The sequence below is a fragment of the Phymastichus coffea genome, unplaced genomic scaffold (genome assembly GCF_024137745.1).
Source record: "Phymastichus coffea isolate CEN01 unplaced genomic scaffold, Cenicafe_Pcof_1.1 PCOF00015, whole genome shotgun sequence".
Classification (NCBI taxonomy): domain Eukaryota; kingdom Metazoa; phylum Arthropoda; class Insecta; order Hymenoptera; family Eulophidae; genus Phymastichus; species Phymastichus coffea.
In genome coordinates, this window is record NW_026706826.1 from 5,771,939 (window position 1) to 5,799,355 (window position 27,417).

Below are 27,417 nucleotides of genomic sequence, written 5' to 3' on the forward strand. Positions count from 1 at the left end.
GAAATGTAAATAATATTATAATAAAATAATATTTAATAAAATAATAAAAATAATATTATAATATTATAATAATAATAACAGACCACCAGACGCACTCATTATTGTTCAGCATATAACTTTAAGCTACTCATGCTTGTTCGTTTTTCTCATAGATCGTTCAACATTGGTATTGCCTTCATTATCTGACTTGCGGATTACTCGCCAAATATGACTATCGCGAATGCCAACAATTGATTGAACTTCTTTCCACTCCGCGACCTTATCAGCTTAGAATTTCTGAAGTTCTTCAGTTTTCAAAAGCATTATTCTTATTTTACTTGTATATTTACTTACATATGTTACAAAATCATTAGCATTTTTTATACATTCGGTCGGCGATGACGACAAGTTATGCGTTGTAACATAATGTTTTAATAAACCCCCTATGCTATCACATGCTCCCCTTCAATGCCCCATCGCAGAAAAAATCCACTTGCCTGTATCGCCATCGCTTCCCAATTCGCGAAACCGAAACCAATTTTTAAAATGCGCAGCTGCGCCGTCTGAAATTATTGTAATGTCCTTTTCGTCGCCCTCAATTAAGTCAATACATTCACTCCTTACCATTTTCATCGCTGCTAACGCAAAAGCCGTATCATGTTTCCTATCATAATTGATAATGTATTTGAGGAAATTAATTTTCAAGATAGAGTCTCGTTCGCCGATTTATCCCCGTATTTCAAAATGATATAACGCAACTCTTCGTAAAAATAAAGTCATCAAGCTGATCAAATTCCGGTTAATGTTGACAACACTTTCAAGCATACCTATTAAACATTTATTGAGTAAATTCCAAGATGATTGCGTCTGTTTGAAAGAATAATATAGATTTTACACGTAGCCCACAATAAGGCTGAAACATGTCAAAATAGTCATTTTCTTTGCAAGGCTATATCTCGGGAACGGGGAAAAATAGCATATTGCCGCTTGGCAGAAAGATAGCTTATGACGTCCTGAAAAACATATCCAAAATTCATAAAAATTGAAGATGTATTTTTTGAGAAATTCGATTTTCAAAAAAGTAGTTTTTTTGGTTTTTTTAAATAAAAAAAAAAATTTTTTTACTAATCAAAATCTGAATGCAGAAAATGAAAGCTGTTTAAATCCCTCACATTTGAAAAAAAATGGTTGGTGTACGATGATTTTGGTGAAAATGGCGACCATTTAAAACACAGTAGTTATTTTTGCATTTGAAATAACGCTTATACCCTATCAGCTTTGTTATAGCAACAGGGCTTCAAAACGGGTTTTCGCACAAAAGAAAAAACACGTATCTAAAGAAATTCAATGTAGATTAATATCCCAAAGTTTCAGAAAGATTGCAGACATCGATTTTATTTACTGGTTGAATGTATATGGAATGGGCCGTTTACAATTTTCTTATCTCCTTTATTTATGCATATTTTCATTGATATCATTATATTACATTATTTTATCGGTTAAGTGAGTATCCCTTAATAAATGAGTGAATAAATCGACTTTTTACTATACAATAAGAAAATATAATACTTGAAGAACATATAATTAAAATTTTTAATTCAAAACGGACGCGAATTATTGCTATGGATATTTTTTAAAAGTATTTCAGCGCGAGGAATAAACTTTTCCAGGGTATAAAATTTTCCTATTTTGATGCTCACTGGGAAAGAAAGGCACGCTATTACGTTGGTACTACTCATAGGGCAAAATATAGCAGATGTTTCTCGTCGTATGATTGTAATTAATAGACTCATGTGTATTTGTATAAAATATTAGTGTAGTTTAGAAAAGCATTATAGTATACCATAAAGGTTTAAGTTTCGAAATTAATTTTCGAGATCGGTACTATACCTTCTTCAGTTTTATTTTCTTTATCGAATAGTAAATTAATATAACGCAGGAATATGATGCAGGAAAGTGTTTTAGGGTGATCAGTATATGACAAAAAATGATTTTTAATCAAATTACGGATACTCACAAATTATTGTCAGTATTTGTAACAGATATTCTTGTAACGCTATAATTTATTAAGCGCGTAAAGGAGATACTCGTAGTCGATTATTCGCACTTGTCACATTCTAGGCCAGTGCCCAAGTGCCGTGCTACTAACTATTTTTAAAAGAAAGGTGCGGGAGGCTCATTCGCTTCACTGCAAATATGACGCTGGGCCTCGTCACGAAGTTGGCGGGCTGGGTGTTAGCTCGAGAGGACGAGAATAACAGGCGCACACAGAAATGAGTCTCAATAACCTTCGATTATATTTATTCCGCTAACTCGTACAAAAATAGAGACGACGTGGATTTACATGTTATTCTCTGTGGCCGCTTGCCTTCGCTCCTGCGGAAAAACGCACAAGAGAGAGAGAGACGACTTGACTGAAGAAGGCTGCTGGCTGAAGTGATGCTGCAGTTGCTGGCAGGTCGATAGCAGGCTGGCTCGAAGTCTCCGTGCCCTGGATCATAAACTTTCCTTGCCACTCTATACCTATCGTCGTCCTTGTTCCAGGATTTGGTTGCTGTGTAATCAGCGATTTTGGAAATCGATGGCTCTCTTCTTCAGCGCATGTGCTTTCGGCCGTCACGGTCGATATCCTCTGATCAAATGCCGAGTTCAAATTTTCCTCTCTCTCCCCACCGTGCGGGTGCCGGCTTCAGCAACATCGGTGGCTTCGCACTCGCGACCGGATCACAGCGAGTCACTCGCGTTCGTTCTTTCATTTTACGCGACGTATCTTCTCTTTCCCTTCTTGAAGCTGCCACTCTCGCTCCCAATTGGCTTCCACTAACCCACTATGGTCTCAGCAAAAAAACGAATCGTGGGAACGAGACCGAGCCAGACAGGGCCAGCCATCTCAGCTAGGGCCTCGTCACATTCTGATTATTATTATACAAAAGATATTCTTTAATTAGTTCAATTTTTAATATCAACAATGATTTTGAAGTGATTCTAACTCCGAAATCACCAATTTTGATAATCCTAGTAAATGTTGTATATTAAAAAACAAGAGATTAGTATTTTTTTTATCGATGGAAAAAACATATTTAAGAGGTGAAATTCACCCTCAAAGTTCATCCCCAGAAATAGTTCTTTTCAGATAACTTTCCTTCTAATCAATATTTCTTAGTAAATCAAGTAAATAATAATTTTTTCAAATAGTAAAACAAATTTTGGTGTGTTTGACTTTGGCGGTTGCAACCCTTATTTTTGATACGCAAAAAATTGAAAAATTGATATCATTTTCTGAAATAACAACTTCAAAAAGAACTTTCACTATATCACACAGTAAATTTTCTTGTTTTATGTGATTAAAAATCAATGATAGCACTCATATTTTTAATACTATATAAAAAGTGTATAAAAATTCGTTTTTCCTTTTGACAGCGTTATAAGTTACTTGGAACAAACGTTAGATTTATCAATCACATTATTTTTATTTTCCCTTTTGCTATTTGAATTCCCTCTTGTAAAATCATGTATACTGGCAAATTTGCATAATGTACAGTCAATCACTTTTTAATTAAGTGTGTCTAATGGTACAGTAAATGTAGAGTAATCAGAAAATGTAATCTTATTCATTCCAATATCTTTTTTTTTTGTAAACAATGCAATTGTTTACAAATTTTTTTGTAAACAATTTTTTTGTAACAATTTTTTTGCATACACTGCTTATCATATTTGGAAGCCTAATATCATTTACATCATAGTTCATGGCTTTTTCAAGAAGATTAGTCATTGAAATACCTATTAATTTCATATTACTTTTTTTTCAAACACATTACGCAAAATTTTGACCAATTTGCCGCATGAGTATATGATTATATTTATGCGGAGCCGTAAATACAGTAGACAATAGTAAAGCTTGTTGATAACTGATATTAGTAGTTCACAACATAAAGTAACTCACTTGCAATGAGAGACAATGAAAGAGAGAAATGGATAGTTTTGTTTAGATTTCTATTTACAGTGCCGGTCAGCCACTTTTACCCCCCCACGGGCAAAATCAGTCTAACTTCAAAGTTTTATATCTCTGGTAGAAATTAACGTACAGAGATGCGCGTGGGTGCGCTTGAAAGGTCTTTTGGAGAGCTTTCAAATGATATGACTCACGGTTGCCATTGATTGTTTTTTTAAATTTTGCAACAATTATGCAAAATTGAAAATTCTGAAATTTTTTTATTATTTTTGACAATTAGCCAATTTTGGAAAAAAAATCGTACGAAAATTTGAAGTACACCATTTTTTAGCTATTACCAAGCCCTATCTGAATCACTCATCAAAAATTTATTTTCGTCAAATATGACGCGCGCACGGGCATTTTTTCCTGGAAGTGACAGTTTTTTTCAACATTTTTTATCTCCGTCAAATTGTAACAATCGAAAAAAATTTTATAGGAGAAAAAATGTTTGTTTTTTCACGTAGAATACTGCAATAATTTTTTTTTCGGTTTTTCGAAAAATTTTTTTTTTCGGTTTTTTTCAATTTTTTTTTCTCACAGTCTGTACGCTAAAAAGATGAGAAACCACAAAAAAAAATTTTTTTCCATCCATTCAATAATACTACATAACAAGTATCGTAAATTACATAAAAAAAAATCTTTTTTTTTTTCGACCTTGAAAAATAATTTTATCAATAAATAAATGAAATAGCAACAAATGTGAAGTCAGAAATTTTTTTTAATTCACATAAAGCAATAACTACGTATTATAAATTTACTTCAGATGTTCAGTTGGAAATGATTACTTGTTTCATAGAGAATATGTACTATCTAACACGCTGATTAATACTAGCAGTATTTACAAACAAAGTGATATCCCTACTTTCATCAAATCAAACATACTTCTACAAATATTTCTGTACTTCTGATCACAAGCTTATCAGTCGGTAGCGAACAGTTACAGTATGAGTAACTATTTGTGTAGTGTCTATGTATTGTGACCATGGCAAAATCGAGGAATTTAACTGTGCGTGAACGTAATAGCATTATTGCACTATACGAACTCAATATGAGTCACCATGCAATTTCAAAAAAGTTGAACATAGACAGGCGTACAGTGGCATATAACATCAAAAAATTCCATGAAACAGGTACTGTACAAAATCGACGCTCACAGCGAAGAAGGAAAGCTACTGTTAAAGAAGATAACTATATTTGCCAAAAAAGGGTACGTAATCGAAAGTTAACAGCTCCTCAAATAACTGCGCATGTTAACGAACATTTAGAGAAATCCGTGAGTATAAGCACCGTACAAAGACGTTTAAGAGAAAAAGGACTGTTTGGTCGAGTTGCCGTTAAAAAACCTTTACTGCGATGTGTGAATAAAAGGCAAAAAATTTCTGACTTCACATTTGTTGCTATTTCATTTATTTATTGATAAAATTATTTTTCAAGGTCGAAAAAAAAAAGATTTTTTTTTTATGTAATTTACGATACTTGTTATGTAGTATTATTGAATGGATGGAAAAAAATTTTTTTTTGTGGTTTCTCATCTTTTTAGCGTACCGACTGTGAGAAAAAAAAATTGAAAAAAACCGAAAAAAAAAATTTTTCGAAAAACCGAAAAAAAAATTATTGCAGTATTCTACGTGAAAAAACAAACATTTTTTCTCCTATAAAATTTTTTTCGATTGTTACAATTTGACGGAGATAAAAAATGTTGAAAAAAACTGTCACTTCCAGGAAAAAATGCCCGTGCGCGCGTCATATTTGACGAAAATAAATTTTTGATGAGTGATTCAGATAGGGCTTGGTAATAGCTAAAAAATGGTGTACTTCAAATTTTCGTACGATTTTTTTTCCAAAATTGGCTAATTGTCAAAAATAATAACAAAATTTCAGAATTTTCAATTTTGCATAATTGTTGCAAAATTTTAAAAAACAATCAATGGCAACCGTGAGTCATATCATTTGAAAGCTCTCCGAAAGACCTTTCAAACGCACTCACGCGTGTCTCTGTACGTTAATTTCTACCAGAGATATAAAACTTTGAAGTTAGACTGATTTTGCCCGTGGGGGGGGGGTAAAAGTGGCTGAGCGGCACTGTACGTTTTTTTTCTATTTAACTTGAGTGTAAACCGTTTTTTTTAATTAGATTAAATTTGTATTTGATAAATAGTTTAATTACATTTAATATGAAAAGAATATATTGTATTGTGGGATTATTTGTTAAAAGTTGAAAATTCAAGAAATTCGGCTAAAAAAATGATTATCAATTTTTTTTAAATGTGCTATGTATGCGATTTTGAAATCATTTCTAAAGACTCTAGAAACATTATATAAATATATTCTGAAAATTGATAGTACCTCGTAAGAATTAATTTTGTTAAGATGCACTGTGGATTAAATGCTTTTTTTAATCTTTCAAGCGGAAATTCACATTTGTAAAATTTTAAAAATTATGCTAAACTTCGATCTCTCCCCAATTATCGAAAAAAAGCAAAAAAGTATAAAATACATCATTTTAATGTTCTTTCGAAGTCCTATTTAAATCACTCAGTAAAAAATTATGTTCATCAAATTTCATTCACAGACGAGCATTTTTCCTGGAAATTATCACTTTTTTCCAACTTTCCATAACTCGGTACATTTTTATTATTTAAAAACCGTAAATTAAAATAATAGTAAAATACCGTCTAGATGGAAGCATTCATCAACGTTTATATCAATGTTTATAAAGGAAAATAAGCACGAAAAAGAGTGAAGATGAATCGAATCACACTCTCATCGAATAATTTTTGGCCGCTCAACAACAAAACTACTAAAAATTTAAAGTTTCATATTTCAGCAGACAATAAATCGACAGAACTCAATAAAAACACATTTTGAATATCCTTTCAAGCCCTTTTAAATGGTAGATTCTAAAATTATATGACAAACTATTATAGCGGTCGATTCTATCCCTCTGTACAAGATCTACTTAGGTGGATCGCAGTCCTGCATACTTGATGGATAAGCATATAGGTGCGGTATAGCATAAAATAGATCTTCGGATTATCAATGGATGGCAGTCAATATCAAGAAGTACAATTAATGTACTATCATAGGTATTCCTCATAAAATTGCTAGGACTGAAGACGAAAGAAATATAGCTTGGACAAGTATGCCGACGGAGTCAAAAAAAATTGATCAAAGAAGAGAAGAAGCACATACAAGTAAAGGTTAAGGCGACTCTATTTCAGAGATGACAAAAGTAATAGAATTCGTTGAAAATTGAACAATGATCGTACCTACTTATTTCAAGAATCAGAGAGTGGAAGATGTAGAAACACGGTGAGTCGGAATGTCGACTGACTCAGGGGTGTAATGGCACTAATGTTTTGGAGTATACCTATTTAAAATGAGCATAAACCCAGCAACGATTACCGGCTATGTGGAGAAGAGGTCGATGGTGGATATACCTTTCTCGCGTGTATCGCACAGTATGCTGAGAAAAAAGTTCGCAGTAAAAGTTGTAACGGCGAATCTTGGCTAGGCCGAATTTGTCCGTTTGGCTCTCGCAAATGTCCGTGCGCCGAGCCAAGCTGAGAGTGTGTGCGTTTGGTACATACACTCATGCTTGGATCTTTTGTTTACGAGGTGCTGAACGCGGGATGAGCTGACGACCGGAACGATGCAGATGGCGTAGAAGAAAGGAGAGAAAGAGAGAGAGAGAGAAAAAGAGAGAGAGAGTGCTCGAATTGCGGATCGCCGCGGAAAATTCGAGAGAGTCTCTGCTAAGCTATGAGCAGAGGAAGTCGCGCACGCGGATAAAACCGAAAGGTCACGGTTTTCCAAGTTGGCCCCGCGACCTCACCGACGTTTTATTCGTTTTCGGAGACACGCCTGGTGCGCAGACGAGTAATAGAGCGTGAGACAGGGTCGCGCCCAGCCGTATCCCGAAGGATACCCGGCACCGGTGCGTGTGGGTAACCGGTTAGGTGCGCGGGTGCGCGCGAGGAATTTGACGTGCTGTAGCACCGAGCAACAGAGAAGCGGCGAAAGCAATGACAACAGCAATTCTCGGGTGAAATAACGGATTGAGGCAGTATTGTGGAGCGAGCGAGAGGACGAGCAAGATAAACAGCTACGACAACAAACATCAGTGAGACGGTCAGCGAGGGGCACACCAGCGACGTAACACTGCGGAGCGCTCTAGCTGTCGGAGAGGCTGAAGGTCGAGGTCGGTGCCGTGTTTTTCTCTTGATTCTCTCTCTCTCTCTTGCATGGTTAGGCGCCAGCTTATGGATGGTAGCACGGCAGACCTGCCGGCTACCCGTTGATAGTTTATCGGCGGAAAGTGTTGACGGGCAATAAATAATTTTCACCGTTTTCAATTAAATAAAAATTCACCGTTACAAAGTTCGCAGTAAAATTGTATTTGTTTAGTATATTAATAGATAAATATAGCGTAAGGGTCCAATCTGATTTGTTCTTTTATTTCGCTTTTCACTGCGCAATGGCAACCCGCCACATATTCGAAACTAAGGAAAACGCTATAAAACTAAGGCGCCACCTCACATACATGCTTTGGATTTCTCTATTTCTTTACGTAAGGAAATGTTATCTCTCATTTCATCGATAATATTATCTTTAACATAGATAATATCGTTAAGATTTTTGTTACAATATTATTTTAATTGTTTTATAATTATATTCGAACTATCTCAATTGGATTTTGAAAAAGAAATTGACTTTTTATTCAATTACTTTGCTTGTTAATCTTTCAATTTTATTACAAATTTTACATATAGTTTCAGAAATTGTGGATAAATTATGAAATAATTTAGTTTACTCGGAATCTAATTGTTTCAACTCCCCTACCACTGCCTTTTCCCTAGTTTTCTCTAGTTTTCCTATCGTAATCATTTAATTCATTTCGAGAACTTCGTTATTCATTTTGTAAGAATCGCAACTGAAGTGACTTCAGTCGACGTAAAAATTGAATAACGTTTATTTTCAGACATTTTGGAAATATTTTAGACTGAAACAACCAACAGAGAAATTTATCAGAAAAATTGTTATACGTGAAAAGTAGGCTAGAGTTATTTGGAACAAGAGAAATCCATTTTAAATAATAAATTAATAAAAGATTATGTAATTACTTTCATGATTGTATTATAATGATTTATGGTGATCTTATTATATGAAAGTATAAAAATAAAAAAAATCCTTTAGTTATGAAATGTTAAGATATAAGTGATAAATGAAAAATAAATTCTTTTAAACAATTGGAAAGGGCAAAGAATCCACCATGAATGTACACTATTTTGCACAAACAACAAATATTCATGCATGGTACGAATATTTGTTGCCATTAAGTAGCTTTTCGTCGTGAATCGTGATTTTAATTCACTAATTTTCGCCCTGAATTCTTGAACGTCCTTGTATAACACCACATTTTTTGTTTCAGAATTTGAAGTATAATTAAATAATGAATTCGTAAATTATTTCTATTCTGGACAAGTAACTGTATTCGAGGATAGCCTTCTATTTTACACGCGTCGTAATTCAAAACGTTGGGGTTTTCCCCAACATATACCAAAAACGTGTGCGAGCCCATTGAAAATAATCCTTGGCGTGGTCGATGAAGCACATACGGGTCATGAAAAATAAAAGACAAATTTGAAAGAGACAGCAAAGATGCAGCACAGAGCATCGTACGAGGGTGGTCCGCCGATAAGTACTTAGCCTACAAAAGAAAAACGAAAATTTTGGAAAAGTGGCGTTTTATTTTTAAACATAGTCTCCTTTTAGTTCGATACACTTGGCCCAGCAATGCTCCAACTTCTTTAACCCGTCTGAAAAATACGTTTCCTCGAGGTCTGCAAAGTAGGCTTCCGTGGCAGTAATTTTGTTTTTACCAAGATTGTAGAAACAAGACGTCGTATCACAACCACAAAAACAGTGTAACGCTACAAATTTTTTTAATGAAGGAAACTTAAAACTATTGCTGCTATAGTACTCGTCGGGTGAATTACCTTTCATTACTCTCTTAAAAAATATATTGTTCATATCCTCAGACAATTGCGAAAAAATCACCAATAAGTCCGTATCTTGTCCTACAATAATTACTGTATTATCCGAATTCATACGCGCATTGTCCACTGATGTTGTAACTATCAATCTGTCTGCGTCTTCGACGGCGACTTTCGTTCGATAACCTGCTACGTTCAATGAATTACAAATTAATTGAATTAACCTCGATTTATTCTTTTCGTTATTGAGAAACAGTTTTTGACTAGTTGCTATTATCGTGTTCTCATCGAAGGCGATTTCACGGCCTATATTTTTTAATGTCCTGCGCGAACGTTCAACTGATTTCGTTGACAGAGTATCATCGTCTGGGTATCCATCGAATATTACGTAACTATTGAGATCGTAATTGTTTTTTACGTAAGTTATATATTTGTCTATTACATCTCTTATCATCGTATTACTTTGCCAAACAACTTTGTGCAATAAAAATCCACCGTCAACTACGTACGTTATAGTCCCGAGTGTGCCAGATAATTGATGCGTAAATTCGAAGTTGGAAACAAATTCTGACTTTTTTGTTTTTCTCATGCCATTTTCATCAAATAAAGATAAAGGAATAGGTGCAAGCTCGTAAAAGTTAGCGTACTCCTTTATATCCTCCTTCGTTTCAATATTCAATGAAATTTTTTAAAAAATAATTAGTGGTTGGATATACACTTCTTCATTGGATGAATTTTTTATCGTTGAATTTACTGCCGATAAATGTACAATTTTATCTTGCCTTTTGAATTTAACGTCTGTGAATTTCTTCTCAGACGTATTTTTGAATAAAGCCGTGCCGATCTCGAAAGCTTTATGGCAATTCACAGAAGAATCTGCAACAACGCCGGAAAATATTCCGATGAGTTTGTCCAAATCAGGGAGAGGATCGTAAGTTTCGAAAAATTGTAGCACCTTCGCTAAATCTTCCGAATCTCTGGACATGCGTGACACACGGTTGTCAACATGCTGCTCAGATGTTGAAAAAACGACGTTGCAAAATAATTCCATCGAGTTTCCGATTTCTAACACGGCCATTCTAGACAAAATCCATTTTGCTATAACTCCTTCAGTTAATCCACGGCCATGCATCAAACCACCAGAACACTTCATTGCTCGCATTAACACCTGCTCAATCGTCATGTCTGACCAGATTCCAGACCAAAACCGATTAGAACGCCTTATAGTAAAAAACCCTTGTTTACAAAACTGATCGTATTCGTTCAAGTCCATGTTTTCTGGCAATTGTAGCATTTGTTGAACATACAAAAGACAAGCTTTAGCGTACAAATGGTGGCCAGAAGCGAAAAAGAAAGGAATCATCAACAAAATTGTTTCGAGGTGTTGTTCGAAATTTCCTGACCGTTCAGCATCGACGAATCGTTGTAATAAACAAATAAGTTTAAAGTAGCGAATCCACAATTGACAAGTAGGACCTTTTTTTTCAATCGCATCGACAGTAGCAATGAATTTTTGTTTTACATTTTCCATAATTGGATCAGCTAAATAATCATCGAAATCTGTTTCTCCATTTTTTGTCAAGCCTGTTTCTAAGTAAGCTCTTTCAGTATCATCCAGGTCGATATTTTTCAAAATAATACTTGCAAGAGCAGCTTGCACTATGAGGTGGCCTCTTACCGCCCTTGAAAACGCATGGCCTGTCAAAGCTTTCTCAGCGGATAGCTCTGCGTACATCGTGCAAAATGCCTCGTAAAGGCCACTACCTTTCATTATAACATTTATGCTTCCAATGAATGACATCAGGAGGTGAAAACCCCCTAACCGTAATATAATGGAGCGCAGATTGAAGGGATCGTTAAATGGATCTATCGAAGCTATTATTTCGCTGGCTTTCATGAACAAGGGTAAATCAAAAGTTACGAAGCAATGCTTCATTTTCTTTTCGTCGGCTCTATGTCTAGCGTCGATCAACGCGGTCAAAATAGTTTTATGTTCACTCGGCGGTGCTTTAATGAATGGCAAAGGTATAACTTTCGTTGTACAGTAGTCGGTGTTGAAATGATGGTAGGTATTCATGAAACCATGCCAATTTGCTGTGCTATTCGGTGCTCTATATTTTCTGAAAAAATAAAGCACATCAATCGGTTTCAATGTCATCGAAAAGTCATTACTAGAAACTCCTTCCCAATCGCGAACAGTTACGCTATCTAACTTGAAAGGTTTATTAGTTTTGAAATCGCTGAGCGGCACAAAGCCCGATGACGTTGCTGTATTTATTTTCGGTAAAACTCCTTTCAAGCGAGGAATTGAATTCTTGCATGTTACGGAAGACCCTGGCGTCGCACACATTATACCGCCCATACAATGAAATGTATTTTTACCGTCTATTGTTGCAGTATTGTGATCTGCGTTGTCATAGATGAATTGAATATACGTGTCGTCTTGTATATCATATTGATCTGGAGCATTGATAATTGAACTCTCCAACCGTACCGTTTCAAAGTATGATTCGCAAAGACCTATGGAATGCAACCCGTCAATCAATCCTCGCGTAGAATATTTGGTATGTATTGTGCTTGCAAGCCCAAGTAATATTGAAGATCTAAATGATTTCGGTCTAACGGATGACATTAAGACGTGAGCAGCAGTGACGATTTTTTTCTCCCACTTATCCCAAGAGCCATTTTTAGGCTTGCGTTTATGTGTTTTAATTAGTATATCAAGAAATAGCTGTAGCGATTCTGGAACGTCGTTTTTAGCGTTTTTCAAAAAATCAGATGGCGAATTGTAATTATCTAGATCGAATTCCTTTGCTCGAATATCTTGGAGAATAATGTGCGCTGCCATTTCAACGATCCGTTTCTTTTCGTTCTCTTCGTTCTTACTACGATTATTATACCAGCTTTCGTGAATGGATTGGCCCAATGTGCGCTTAAAACATATGAACCGATCGTTTCTGCTTTTATAAATAACAATTTCATCGTCGAAATGTTCTATTAGCTGATCCTCAATTCTATCAAATCACGGTAAATCGCAAACCCCACTTTGTTCAGTATAAAGTTGTAACAGTTTTTTCATAGAAAATTGACACTCTTCACTATTTTCAACTATAAAGTTGATCATAAATGAAACTACCATAGACATACTGTCGCTAATTGGTTTACCTCTAATATTACTCAGATTGAACGCATAAAAAGTAGGTAAACACTTACGATGGTAAGAAACATCATTAACAACGTAATAATCATTAGTGCAGTTTTCCAAAATCTTCAAACGCGATGCTATAACTTTATTAATTTCGGTTTTCGGGTAAACTTTTAGTTGTTCAATAACATTGTCAATAGTACTTTGTGTGGATACTCTCACACATTTTTGGCCCAGACTTAATTGATTAGAACAAAAAAAGCAATGCGTAGAAAAATTGAAATTGCGCCCGAGAACTTGTCTTTGCCGATCGTCCGACCTTGTTTTCGTTATGTTTTGTAAAGCAATTTTTATGTTACATTCCCGGCTGTACGTTCTTTGACACGACTGATGTACGCGCATTGTCACTAAATGTTGAAAACCTAGGTATTTTTTATTTTTTCTTTTAATGCTTGCATTAACTAGTTTCGCAATCGCACGCTCTTTTACTATACAAGACTTTGATGGTTCCATCGGCCAATCGCACAACATACATATTTCTAAATACTCTGTTCGACATGTTTTGTGGACTGTTATTTGTTTCAAGTTTTCGATTTTTAAATGTAAATCATTTTTTCGCTTCTTACTTGCTGCTACTAATGCATTGATGTCATCCTCCGTTAATACATCTGCTTCGGAAAGATGCAATGGCTTGTCGCACATCGGACACGTTTCAATTGTTTGCTGGTGTGCTGCATTATCATCGTTGCTAGAAAAAAATCATAAATATATATTTATAATTACACATCACGTGTACATAAATCACAAAGGTCGTCTTGAATACATTCGATAAATAATACTTTAATTAAAATGATATTAACCTGGCTTTTCCAGAAACGGAATCTTCATCAACTCCTTCATTTCTTTCCTCGTCGTTAATTTCGTTGTCACCGCTAAATATAAGAAAAAAAAATCAATCTGAAAGTATTTTTTGACTAGAGCTATCGAAAACTATGCATACCTATCGTTTCTGGCTGACTCTTCATCCATTATAGTTGCAGAGTTCTTCGTTTCAATTGTAGTATGATTCACTAATACAAAACATTAACTTGAAGGGCCAAAAGGCTCTCTCATAAACACGTTGACAATTTTGATGCAACTTCAACAATCAGAACAAAAAAAAATAGGTAATAGTCTTGTTGGCGGCACGTATTACATCCAACTGCTTTCAACACGTGGTTACGACTGAGCAAGCAGCGCCAAGCAAACAACCGTTGGCGTCGCTTTCTTTTTGCTTCAATTTAAAATACTATACTATATACCGCTATACCTATACAGCAGCTGGGCCTGTAGTAAGAATGAGAGAAAGCGAGAGAGAGACGCCACGGGATTACAGAACAGCTGTTCCAAACTCCGAAATATTTCAAATATAAATGTAACTGTAGATGATTCCTGTTTATCGTTAAATAATTATAAATTATTACACACATATACACATATAATATATATATATATATATATATATATTATAAATAACAAAAAAAGTAAAGTAACGCACGTTTGTAATATATAAAATAAAACGAAATAACTGCGCAAAACTGAGTCCCCAGCCGCGCCCTTGTATCCGAACGCTTGTATTACTATATACTGCTGCGTCTCCTCTCCTGCGCTTCCCCCCCACTACACGACCACAAACGCGCGCGCGCCGGTTCAAAGTTGTCTTTGAGCGCGTTTTTCTCTACTTTAACATCTTCTGCATAGAAAATGAAAATATACATTTTGTTGCGTGGATTACGTACTTTCCAAATCCGTTTTTAAAATTGAAATTGGACCACCTCAGGAGCAAGCAGCGATTTACAATTAAGGGCATAAAAAAAATTATAATTGCAATAACTCGGTACCTAATCATCCTATACCGTCAATCTTTCGCATGCATAAACTAGACATCAAATACTACATTTCTGCCAAAGCTGAGCTCTCCAACTTAAAAAATGGCGGTTTTATGAATTTTTTAAAATGTGCTCTATTTTCCGGATTTTCCGAAGTTTTCTCAGCTTCTAATTATCCGATTGATTCGTTCGAAAAAGCATTTTATTCGTTATATTATTAGCTACAATTTGTCTATTGACAGTATTAAGCTAACCTAATTACTTTTTCAGTTATGAGTAAAAAACCGAAAAAAGTGCCATTTTGTTGTTAAAAATGTTAATAAAAAAAAAGCTGATGAGCTTTGGTTGTCCAAAACATATACCTAATGAAGTCTGGTATGGCCTGCTCATGATGGTACAGTCGGCTTGCAACTAGGATTAACGTCACGAAAAAATACCTGTTGCTTGGCCTAAAAGACGAGCTAGGCCCGCAGCGGAAAAGCCTTCCTGACAGCAGAAAAAAGGTCACGCCCCGGTCAACCAGCTAGAGTGGAAGGTGGGAAAGCGGGATTAAAATTTTTCTCAGTGATCGAACGGGTAGCGAAAAAATCCTCAGAACTGATCAGACGCTCGAACGATCAAGTGGCTTCGTTTTCGCAAAGCGCAACTTTTCTTTTCCGGGTCACTTCAAGTGTGACTTTTTAGATTTCTCGCGGCGTAAATTAGTTATAGTGTCAACTTTGTATTTCGTTATTATTTTTTATTTAGTTTAAGTAACCTTTCTAATTTAAGGTTTGTGCGAGTTTTATGTTTGTTTTATTATATAATCATTTTTAAAAAATCTTATAGTAAAGTTAAGAATTTCATTTAATTGATTGACATTTATTTCACTCTACCCTAACCCGGACAATTTTTTTTGCTATTATAAAATCGACGATCAGATAACAATTGTTTTCACTAATTTTCGAAGTATGTACAATTAGATCGCTATCTCGCAACATAATTTTAATTATTTACATAAATCATTAATTTTTTATTTATTGATAACTCTATTGAAAAATCAGTTATCTATTTCTCTTTCTTAAGGTGCTACTTTCGCTGTATTATATTCAAATTCGCATTGCATTTATTTATTGCGAAATTGTTCGTGATATATACTTGGAAATTAAATTATGCTAAGTATTACCTGATAAATACTCTTAATAAGTTTAAATTCGAGATAAGCGCATTAAAGTTGTCGACAAAAGTGCTTTTGTTCATTTTAAAAGCTTGCAATTGTCGATTTTACATAGTAAATAATAAATTTTGGCGCGACTGTGACGTTACGTCCTAATTTTGATCAAGTGCCCTAATATACGAGTATCTAATTGTAAGTGCATATGTGAGGTGGCGCCTTAGTTTTGATAACACTTTTCCTCAGTTTCGGATGTGTGGTAGGTGGCCATTGCGAAGTGAAAAGCGAAATAAAAGAACAGATCAGACTGGATCCTTACGCTATATTTATCCATTAATATACTGAACAAATACAATTCTACTTTTACTGCGAACTTTTAACTCTCACCATAATGTGCGGGACACGCGAGAAAGGTGTATTCAGCATCGACCTCTTCTTCACATAGCCGGTAGTCGTTGCTGGGTTTATGCTCATTTTAAATAGGTACACTCCAAAACATTAATGCCATTACACCCCTGAGTCAGTCGACATTCCGACTGGCCGTGTTTCTACATCTTCCACACTCTGATTCTTGAAATAAGTAGGTACGATCATTGTTCGACTTTCGAATTCGACGGAATGATATATCTAGTCTTCTTATCCGATAACTTTCCGTAAATGTACATCGCTTTAAAGTTCGAGAGAAAACACGGAAAAAATTGATATTATTTATGTAATAACAAACTATAAAAAAAGGAAAATCATTATCAGGGTGACCCAATTTAAACGTGCACCGTAAATAACTCGTCAAGGACGGCCCCAATTGAAAAATGGTAGAGACTAAAGTTGTAGGATATCGAGGGGGAAGTCAGATGATGACTTTGGATTTGACCTTGTACGCGATTTTCAAAGTCATTTCAACTTAGAGTTTTTAAATAGGAACCCTGCGTTTTTATTGCGGGAATGAAAAGAACGGGAAATATGAAATTAGTTGAAACTACTAATCGTGTTACTAAACGTAAAGACGAATCATTAATGTTTACAGAGACATACCAAGACATGTGCTTTTGTCGACTGTTGAAAGCTTTGAGCGAAGAATTTAACTATGTATTAGAAATCATGGAGGGATTTTTGAAAACTTTATTAGGTAAAGCTTTAACTTCATTTTTTAAATGATTTTCTTATGGTCTAGCTGTTATCAGCCGGAGTATGATTTCAGTCCTTCATCGACCGGTGCCTTCATATCTTGCCTTCATCAGCTGGGCTTTAATTCTTACCTTCATTGGCCGGGTTCCAATGAGACCTGATAATCCAGCATGCTGCGTCCTCGTCGTAGGTTCTGGACATCAAGTTTCATAATGATGACGAAACGCAGGAAATGATACGTTAAATAATAAAAATCGTTTCTTCTATTTTAAATTGACTACTTCATTTAAACCGTAATATTTTACGCGCTTTCAGAATCTAAAGTCAAGAAAGAGTACTGTTTGAAAAAAAAATTTGACCTTAAAATGACCTTAATGGACTATGTCAAATCCAAGGTCACTATCAGACTTTCCCCTCGATATCCTACAACTTTGATTTTTACCATTTTTGTTATTGGGACCCTACCAAAGGACTTGTGCTGATGGGGTTTAAAACTGGCTGCATGACCTTGAAATGACCTCTGGTACCGATACCAAACATACCATTCTAAACGTACAATTTCCCGCTCTTTTCATTCCCGTAATAAAAAAGTAGGGTTCCTATTCAGTTAGGAGGTCCAAACGAGAGTGACTTGCCAAACTCGCAATTTACATAAGTTGCATGTCGTTGCTCGACTCCAGATTTTCTAGAGGAAAAGATATTCGCCTTTGTCATCCCCTCTTTTCTGTTAAATCCCGAGTCTATCTATCTGACCGTTACAATATACTAAACAGCAATATACTCAAGTATGTATATGGTCTTTGTTTTAGAGTATGATTGAAATCATTTTGTTAATTTACTTGCGCATTCATTAATTTATGCTTCTTTAGTCTGATGTTGGCGATGGATGCCTTGAGAAGTTTTTTTACAAATTTATTTGGGTGGTTTTGAAGTCTGGAGTTATATTTTGCTTAGAATTTTTTAATTTCTTCTTTAACTGTAAGAATCTGTAAATTACTTCGGATAATTTCATTCAAAACGAACCAAGGGGGCCGTAGTATATTGCATAGGACTTTTGATTGAAATTGAATGTCGTATATCCAGACTAGTTTAAGTACAGATTTGTATAGCATCAGTTTGTTTTCAATTGACAGCTCCGATTTTGGTCCGATGAGCCACATTTTCCTCCAATTTAGACCTAACTATTTATGTTTAGGAAATTGGTATATTCATTTTATATAAGTCTTCGGTCTAAGTGAATACCTAGATATTTTGATTACTTGACAGAATATATTTATCGTTTAATATATTAGGAGGACAGGTATCTTTTTTAAGTATGAATATTGTATGTATTGATTTGCTTCCATTTACTATTATTTTCCGGGAGTTAAACCAATTTTGAAGGTGATTTTTTATATAGTTTTGTAATGTTTTGGTTAAATTGTTGCCTGTAGGCGTACTTTTAAAATTGCTGTATCATCTACATATTTTGTTGTCAAGATATTAATAGACTTTGGTAGGTCCGAGGTGTATAACAGATATAGTGTTTGACCTAGAACACTGCCTTGCGGTACTCCTGCTCTTATTAACTAACATTTAATACGTTACTATTGCTTTTGACTTGATAGGTTCTATTGTGTAAATAAGACTGTAATAATTTGTAGAGGGATTGAGGAAAAAATCTCTTGAACTTGTGCAGTTGAACTTTATGCCAAACCTTGTCAAAAACCCAGGCGACATCTAGACACATGCCAGTGCAGTAATGTTTATCTACTATAGTTTTCCTCGAAACAGATACTATTCTGTTTACTTACTCAATCATGGCGTGGTTACACCTGAAACCGAATTTATAATCAGAGATAAGTTTTCTATTTAGTATTATTTAGTTAATACTAGCTAAGATTAGTTTTTCAGATTTTAGAAAAGTGCTGATAAAAGGCTAATCGGTTTATATGAAGTTATGAGTTCTGGTTCTGTACCAAGTTTAGGTATTAAAACAATCTCTACTTGTTTCCACGTGGAAGAAAAATAGCAGAGACGCAGGTGAGTAGTGAAAACCATAGTTGAGTATCTTATTGCAATTGTGGATAACATTTTAATAATTTTTCCTGTGATATTATCAAAGCTAGGAGTTGATTCCAACCACAAATGTTTCGCAATATAATCGCCTCCTACTATAAAGCGATTTCCTAGTGTATTGAAAAAGTATGTCCAGTTTTCTTTTGTAATTGTTTTGTTTGGAGGACAGTAAACAGTTGATACTGCCATCGGTACGTCTTTATCCTTGATGATTACACTGATTGCTTGTAAGTAGATTTCCCTAGTGTAAATGAATGGTTTATTTTTGTTTTAACTATAATCATAGTACCTCCGTATGCTTTATTAAGCGGGTGATTTGTTTTATGTATAGTATAGTATTTCTCGTAATCTAGGAAATAATTTTTGCTGTAATTGCTTACGAATTGGGCATCCTTTATAATTTTGGTGTGATTTTTTTTGCAATTTACTAATGTTACGTCTTTTAATTTTTGTTTAATAGGACATTGTTTAGTTTGGTGTTGTTCAGCACATTTCACACATAAAGCACTTTTGTAATAGTAGTTTTTTGTATGCCTGTATTCTTGCTAGTTTTGACATTCAAGAATTTCGCTTTTAATGTTCGGTGGCTCGAATTTGATTACTGTATTTAATTGTCAGTGTACTTTATGAATATCCTGGCTTTTATAATGATGTTCAATTTCAATGAAAAGCTGCAATGATAGTTTTGTAATGCAATGCCTTATATTATAAATACTTATTACTTTATGTCCATGTTCTTCTATGGCTGTTTTTAAATCATCTATATCAACTGACGGGTAAATGTTTCTTAATATAACTTTGAAACGTTTTTCTTTTTTGCGTTAGTAAGTTAAAATTGCGTGGTTTTTTTTTTAATTTTAATGCAATGCAGTAACAATTGGCAAATATTTTTCCGAAGATGTCGGCTGAATTTTAATTTTGTTTTGTCCTATCATATTTAAGGTGTAATTTTTTTAACTATGGTTTTTAGTAGATTTTGTAACGGTTTGATTTTTGTTACATTGTAAACGAAGATCAAAGGGGATTTGCTTTTAAATTTATTTGCTTTGTCGATTTCTTCTTCCCTATGATTTTCTTTATTTTTTTAAAGTATTTCGTATCTGTTGCTTATGTTACTTAGCGAGTAATCTGATGATTGTGCTTGTCATTTCTTAAATTGAGTTGGAAATTCGGGGCTGCTATGTCTTGTATAGTTACCGTTTTCCAGTTTTTAGTTTGGTTTTTATTAGAAATAGACATGTCGTCTCCTACTTGAGTGGCCATTTCGGCTATTATTTTCTTTTGTTTTGAGGTACCGATAATGAATTTTAAACTTAACTGTCACTTCACTTGATTTGTTAATACTATAGCTTTTCGGGTAGAGCACAGTTTCAACACGTCTGCTCACCTCAAGCATCACACGATGACTGATATTCTGAATAATTTTAGAATTTATTTTCATTGATATATATCTATATATTTACTTGAGTCAATTTCAAACGAATTCTTACTCAATAACGCGAGGACAAAGAGAGTACAAACTCAATATAAATCATAGGTGATTTGTAACATCAAAATCGATACTTATTGTTTTATCTGTGTAACCTCGTAGGGCGTTTAAAATATTATTTATCTTACTACTAGTATTATTATTATTTTCTGTTACATCTCTTAAGTTCTTTAATTCATTCATATTCTTATACTCGTATGACTGTATGTCAACTTATTTTGGGAACATTTTATTGTTTTATCTTTCTTGGTATTCCTTCCAGAAAGTGTTTTAAAGTTTTCCAATTTATCCCTGAAACATTTGTCTGCCTCATGTCCTAGAGTTTTACAAATTTTACAAAAATTATCTACTTCTTTCTATTTTTCTAATATTTTAGTAAATGAATCAATTAGATGACCTTCAGTATTGCAGAATTGGTAAAATATTTTTTTGCTTTTTGCTTTTTGATTTGTAATTTTCTATAACTTTCCACCACGTATCTGGAATATGTTAATAATTGCAAACCTTTCTTTGAAACTTATTAAAATTGGTATTGTTCACGTTTGATTGTGTTGTTTGTACTTTTTTTCTTGTTGGGCAGAATTTCACTGTGTCCTGATTCTTCACGTAACTGGCATTTATACTGTTGCTATCTGTTACCAATACATTAAGTTACTCACAGTCCCTTTCTTTCTCATAGTATGTCCTCAATTTTGACAAACTATGCACATTATAAATGTTATACGGTTTTCTTATATTTTGCAGTTTTATATTGTGTTACAATTATTATGACATTTTTTGTAAATTGCATCCGGATAATTCTGACTCATATGTTCAAGATTATCGCAAAATTCAAATTTAATTGCCTATGCCTCCGGTTTTCGTGAATACATGTTTGAGTTATGACCTACTCGTTCGCATTTCCAATACGCTTAGTAGTCTTTTATTTACAGGCATTGATCCACTTCATGTCGTAATCTTGACAATATTGACAATGCATGTTTTGCCTTTTATTTGATCCGTATGCAGATTCAATATTTAATGCAAAAATTGAGTGACTGGATTGACTACAGAATTTACAGATTTATGTAATTTAATTTTTTCATTTCTACAGTTACTGCAAAAGTGATCTTTCCTTTGCAGTATATGTAAATAGTTTCATGATTAAAAAGTGCTTCATGTTGGTAATTTCTACACATCTGACAAATTAATATTATCATAGATTTCTCATATCTTTCTCCATTGGTCATACAAGTGTTATTAATAACTACTTTACTAGATGCCTTACTTCCCTTGATATAATTTTCGATTTCAATGGCTCTCATTGATATAAATTTATCGTGTTTTTAACCTAATTTATATTTAATGTCCGGACTAAAACCTTTCTTTTAACTTATAGTTTTGTTATTGTTTAAGCTATTAAAAAAATTCTTTGATCTTTTACTGAAGTACGTTCCAATTTCTTTAAATCCTTTATATTTGTTACTAACTCGTTAAATAAGTTGGTATATTGAACTAGTGTTTGACTTTCGCCTTCGATTATTTTCCGAAGCTTTGCATATAATTTATGAATATCATCTTTTATTGAATATAATTATATTATTCCAACTATTAAATCATCTATATTATTTACTCGTATATTTGTATTGTCGAGTACTTGAAAAATTTTTCCTTTCATTCATACTTTTAGAAAATTCGTGAGATTTGATTTATCTATTTCACCAATGAGTTTTCTCACCTTTTTTTAATTTTTCATGTACTCTGTAGTTGACATATTTTTCTCGTCATATTCAGGGCCGTAATTTACAGCGTCTTTTAAGTTTAATTTGAATGATCTAGGCGATATATACTCTTACCGCCATATTGACTAGTATTTTGTTATTGCTATTGTGTAGATTGTCTCCATGGATATATAGACTTTCATATTCTGAATTTCCCTTAAAATTTGTATTGAGAAGTAATGAATTGTCTTTATTTGGTATGATATCTATTGATTCAACTTCCGAATCAAAGTAAATACTTGTTGAAGCATTTACAATCAAGTGTTGCTCTGCTGAATATACTCCTATATCGGACAATAAGGAACTTAAAGGAAATAAATAAGAGACGCGTAATTTTTTTATCTGCGGAGAAGAGTTTTTAAGGGATGAAAACAACACTTAAAAATTACCTCTGAAAATAAACTTTTCCTAATATCTTGAATCTCGAAAGAGTTGTAATTCCTAATTTTTTTAAGTAAAGATATTGCTTTTTTACAATTTTTCGAGTACCAGCTTTTGGAAATCGCTTAAATTGAATTAAAATATACACTTTTGTAAAGAAAATGGAAAATTTAAATAGAGGTGTTTCTAGAATTGTATAAAAAATCGATTTATGGCGGTTACCCACCCCTATATTTATGAAATTTTAAAGTTAATAAAAAATATTCGTTCGTAGAATAGCTATGAAATTTAAAAATAAAAAAAGGTTTATATATATATATTAATGTATGAAAACAATAAAATGGCAGTTCTATGACGATTATTTGTATTCTAAAGTGTTGAAATTTTTATACTTAAAAGGTTATTATTTTCATGTGTTTAATTCCCGTGTTAACATTTACTAATAAGATAAGTGTAAAGAGATATTTGGAAAAAGAAAAATAAGATCCATAGGAAGCATCTGGTATTTGTACACTTTGATAAGTTGCTGTTTCTGTTTATTTAATTTCTATGATAACTTCTACTTTTATCAGTATAAGATTAGTCAAATGAGATATTTCGATATTGAATAACAACATCTATCAGAAGTGTCTGGCAGTAAGTCTTTATATTTGAATTATGTTAATTGTAAGTATTCTAATATTGGACATCAATGAAAATCAATCCAATGAATATAGTTAATCTTCTACTAACAATAATACAAGTTATGAATATTCAAGGAACTTCTGTTAACCATACAGAATTAGAATTTGTATCGCTAGAAAGTATTTATTCAAATCAGCGCACGAGACACCGAGATTTCCGACTGTGTATGTGCATTGAATACGCCTGACGGCTGGTTCTTCGAATTAATTGCGCGATCTGTGCACCGAATCAAGATAAGAACAAAAGAGGGCCTCGATTATTGCTTGAGCGGCGCTCGATCTTTCGCTTGAGGTCCGCCGCCGGCGTAACATCTCTCTCGACTTTCCACCACGTGCCACCCTGACTTAACCCTGCTTCACGACCAATAATAGGCCTGACCTTATCGAATATACGACTGTTATGGGAAGCTGTGGGTTATCATGAAATTTGCCGTGGTCCAAGGGGAGCAATTAAGAAAAGAAAATGAAGAAAACCCCAAGTAATAATCCATCGATTGTCTCCCCTCCTTATAGAAGATGAGTATCACTGTTTACTGGCAAAATGCGCGTAAATTTCAATAGATCCAATAACTTTACTCAAAATTGATTTTGAGTATTATAGCGTCAGATTCCGAATTTGATCGAGAGACTAAAAGAAAATAATGGAACAAATTTTTTGAATGCTGTGGATAACTTTAACGTAATAGAAGTTCTAAAAGATAATATACTCGAATCTGATGAAAAATTTTAATATTTTAAAGAGATGGCCGTTGAAGATGATATATAATTAAAACAGCCTATTGATTCTACTGAATGCACCGTGGATGATGAAAAATTATGAATAAGTTATGAATACAAAAAGTAAGCAGTTGAATATGAAGATCTGTAAAGACGGTAAATTTACGCATTGACACTGTTAGACAGAATTATAGAAAAGTGTTGTCTGAACGACAATTACATCGTTGGACAAATCAGATTAATAAACTATATGGTACGTACGAGTATATGGAAAAACTAAATGAAGTTTCTGAAATTGTAGTAAAAATTTTTACGAATTCTATAAAAGTGGATAATATTATTCACGATACTGATCTTCCCAAATAGGCATTGAAAGTCAAAAATAATATGAGTTTTCATGACGTACGATTTAAAACTTCAGTTTTTTGAATATATAAATTTAAGAAAGAACATAGAATAGTCGACAAAAAAAAAATAAATTTATTACAAAAACACTTTATGTGATGAGTCAAAGTTAAAAGATGAATCAGACAAATTTGTAGATAATATACAAAATTATATCCATTAGTATAGAGAAGATAATATCAATAACTCTACTCAAAATAAATTTGAGTTAGAAATTCATTCTAGATGAATACTAACATAGAAAGCAAAAAAAAGTTAAGTGTGTCGTTCAATCAATTTCTGGAACAACCTACCGCTACGAGTATACAATGCAACCGACAATAAATGCTGCAGGAAAATTACTTTCGCCCCTTATTGTAGTTATCAAGGAAAAAAAAATGATTGTGGACCAATAATACTAAATATTTTTTTAAACCACCTAACGATGACGTGATGGCATAAAAATGAGTGAGTCTAAAAATATTGATTTTATACAACTTTTTAAGTATTTTATACAACTATTCTCCTGATATTGCTACTTCGAATTATTAGTTTTTTCGAAGAATGCAGCATGATTTAGCAGGTTACTGATTCTCTTCTCTCGTAGAAATCAAAACTTGGTTTTAAACTTGAATTGCCTTAAAAGATGAATCCTTTTTTCGAGATTGAAATTCGAATTCGAAAATTGCCGGAGAGATGGGAAAAAGTAATAACCACCGATGGGAAATATTTTAATTAATTTGGTCATTCATTTTGTTTACAAATAAATGCATTTTTCAATAACAAAAAACGGACCGAATTAATTTGTACTACCAATACTAAATAATGTATAAGTTACAAAGCCTTAATTTACAAATAATCTTCGTAAAACTGTCTGCATATGGATAAAAAAATTAATATTACAATTCTATAAATATTCAAATTAAATTCTACAATATTCATAAAAATTAATTTCCAGAAAAAATTTACAAAGGTTGTTTTCAGACTTTAAAAAACATATAAACCTTATTTATCTTTAAATTACGTAGCTCCTCGACGAAGGAATATTATTTTTAACTTTGAAATTTTGTAAATATAAGATTGGATAATTCCCATAAATTGATTTTCTGATGGAATTCCCAAACATCTTGATTAAAGTTTTCCGTTTTCTTTACAAAAATGTATATTTTAATTTAATTTAAGCGATTTTCAGAAGATGGTACTCGAAAAATTGTAAAAAAGCAATATCTTTATTTAAAAAAATTAGGGGTTACAACCTTTTAAAGTAAATATAGTTACCATAAAACTGCCATTTTATAACAAAACAATTTGGTGTTGGAGTTATATCGTTATTCATTTTTGTTTAGAAATATTAACAAAGGTTTATTTTCAGGGGTGATTTTTAAGGGTTGTTTTCAGTCCCTAAAAATTCTTTTCTGTCGATAAAGTAAATAAAAGACTCTTAATTTTATTTCTATTTAAGAAAATATTACAATTACATAAAAATCAGAGGAGGATACCTCGAAAGGGTTCCTTGTTAGTCATTCCTTGTTAATCACGTTATTTTAAGAGTAAACCATAATTATTTAACATAAGTAAACAATGTAATCGATCAATCACTGAAAACATCACTAACCATTCACATTTTTACTAATATTGAACGTTATACCAACATCGAACAATCTCAGCATGGAGGTGTTACGTTCCGAGACATAATATTTAAAATTGACAAATGAATTCAGGATGTAGCAACCGACCGAACTGAGCAAAAACAAAATTTATTGTAATAAAGTTCGAAAATTCAGGTGCTTGACACCTTCATTTTCTTATTAGTCAATAATTAATGTAAGTTAAAAAGTCAACGTGTTTAACAATAACTCGACTTTTCGGCAGTTGATTCACGACGCACGACAGCTGAGTTGTTAACTGAACGTAATTTAGCAGCCTCAATTTATTGATACTTCTTATAATTTCAATTTTACATAGAGATCATTAATTGTGATTAAAATTACTTCATTTTATATTGAATATCGAGTGTTGTAAGTGCTTATTTATTGCAAATCCCTTTACCATACGGTACAACCAAGTAGTAAGATTCCAATAAACTAAGAGAAGGACAAATAATAAAAGGTAAGTTATGTTATAAGCAATTGTATAATAATAGAGTAAGAAAATAATTTAATTATAAGTCTTAACTAGCTAGTTTGGGATTTGACAAAACAATTGAAATTTTCACTAACTTCTCGTTAGGTAGGATAACGATTTTTTGTATTTCATTCGTGATATATTGTAAAGTTAGATTCTATCTCGCGTTAGTCAAATAAATAGTTCAGACTCTTTCTGTTATATTTGTAATCGCGTTTCCGAGAGTAGCAAGAAATTGACACGCATATACTCTATAAGAACTGAAATTTCAATATTCACCGAACAGCAAACACAATATTCGCTGTTTCGATGAGCCGTTTTGAAATATAATTGAGTATAGTTGCATCTATCGGGGAGAAACCCGACAGCGTCACAACAAACAATCAATTCTATTTCTAGGCAATTAATGATTTTATAGAGAGGAGATATTCTAAGGCTACTTTTTCTCATAAGAGAGAGAGAGTCTTATGAGTTGAGCGCTTAGATACCGTAAGGAAAGGAATTAGCAGGCTAACCACTGAATAATGAAATTAGTCTCAGGAAATTGCTGAGTCTTTATTT

The 27,417-nt window shown here is 33.3% G+C and overlaps 1 protein-coding gene across 8 annotated transcripts in view; it reads right to left on the minus strand.

Annotated features, from left to right (window-relative positions):
- Positions 1-27,417, minus strand: part of LOC131675033 (latrophilin Cirl-like) — a 795,927-nt gene that overhangs the window by 165,765 nt on the left and 602,745 nt on the right. The window contains exon 13 of one of the 8 annotated variants that reach the window (XM_058953856.1): positions 18,561-19,074. The exons of the other annotated variants lie outside the window; for them this stretch is intronic. Within the exon in view, the coding sequence (XP_058809839.1) occupies positions 19,069-19,074 (6 nt within the window). The 3' untranslated portion in view covers positions 18,561-19,068. Of the gene's footprint in view, positions 1-18,560; positions 19,075-27,417 lie in introns of those variants that run through there. 8 annotated transcript variants of the gene reach the window in all.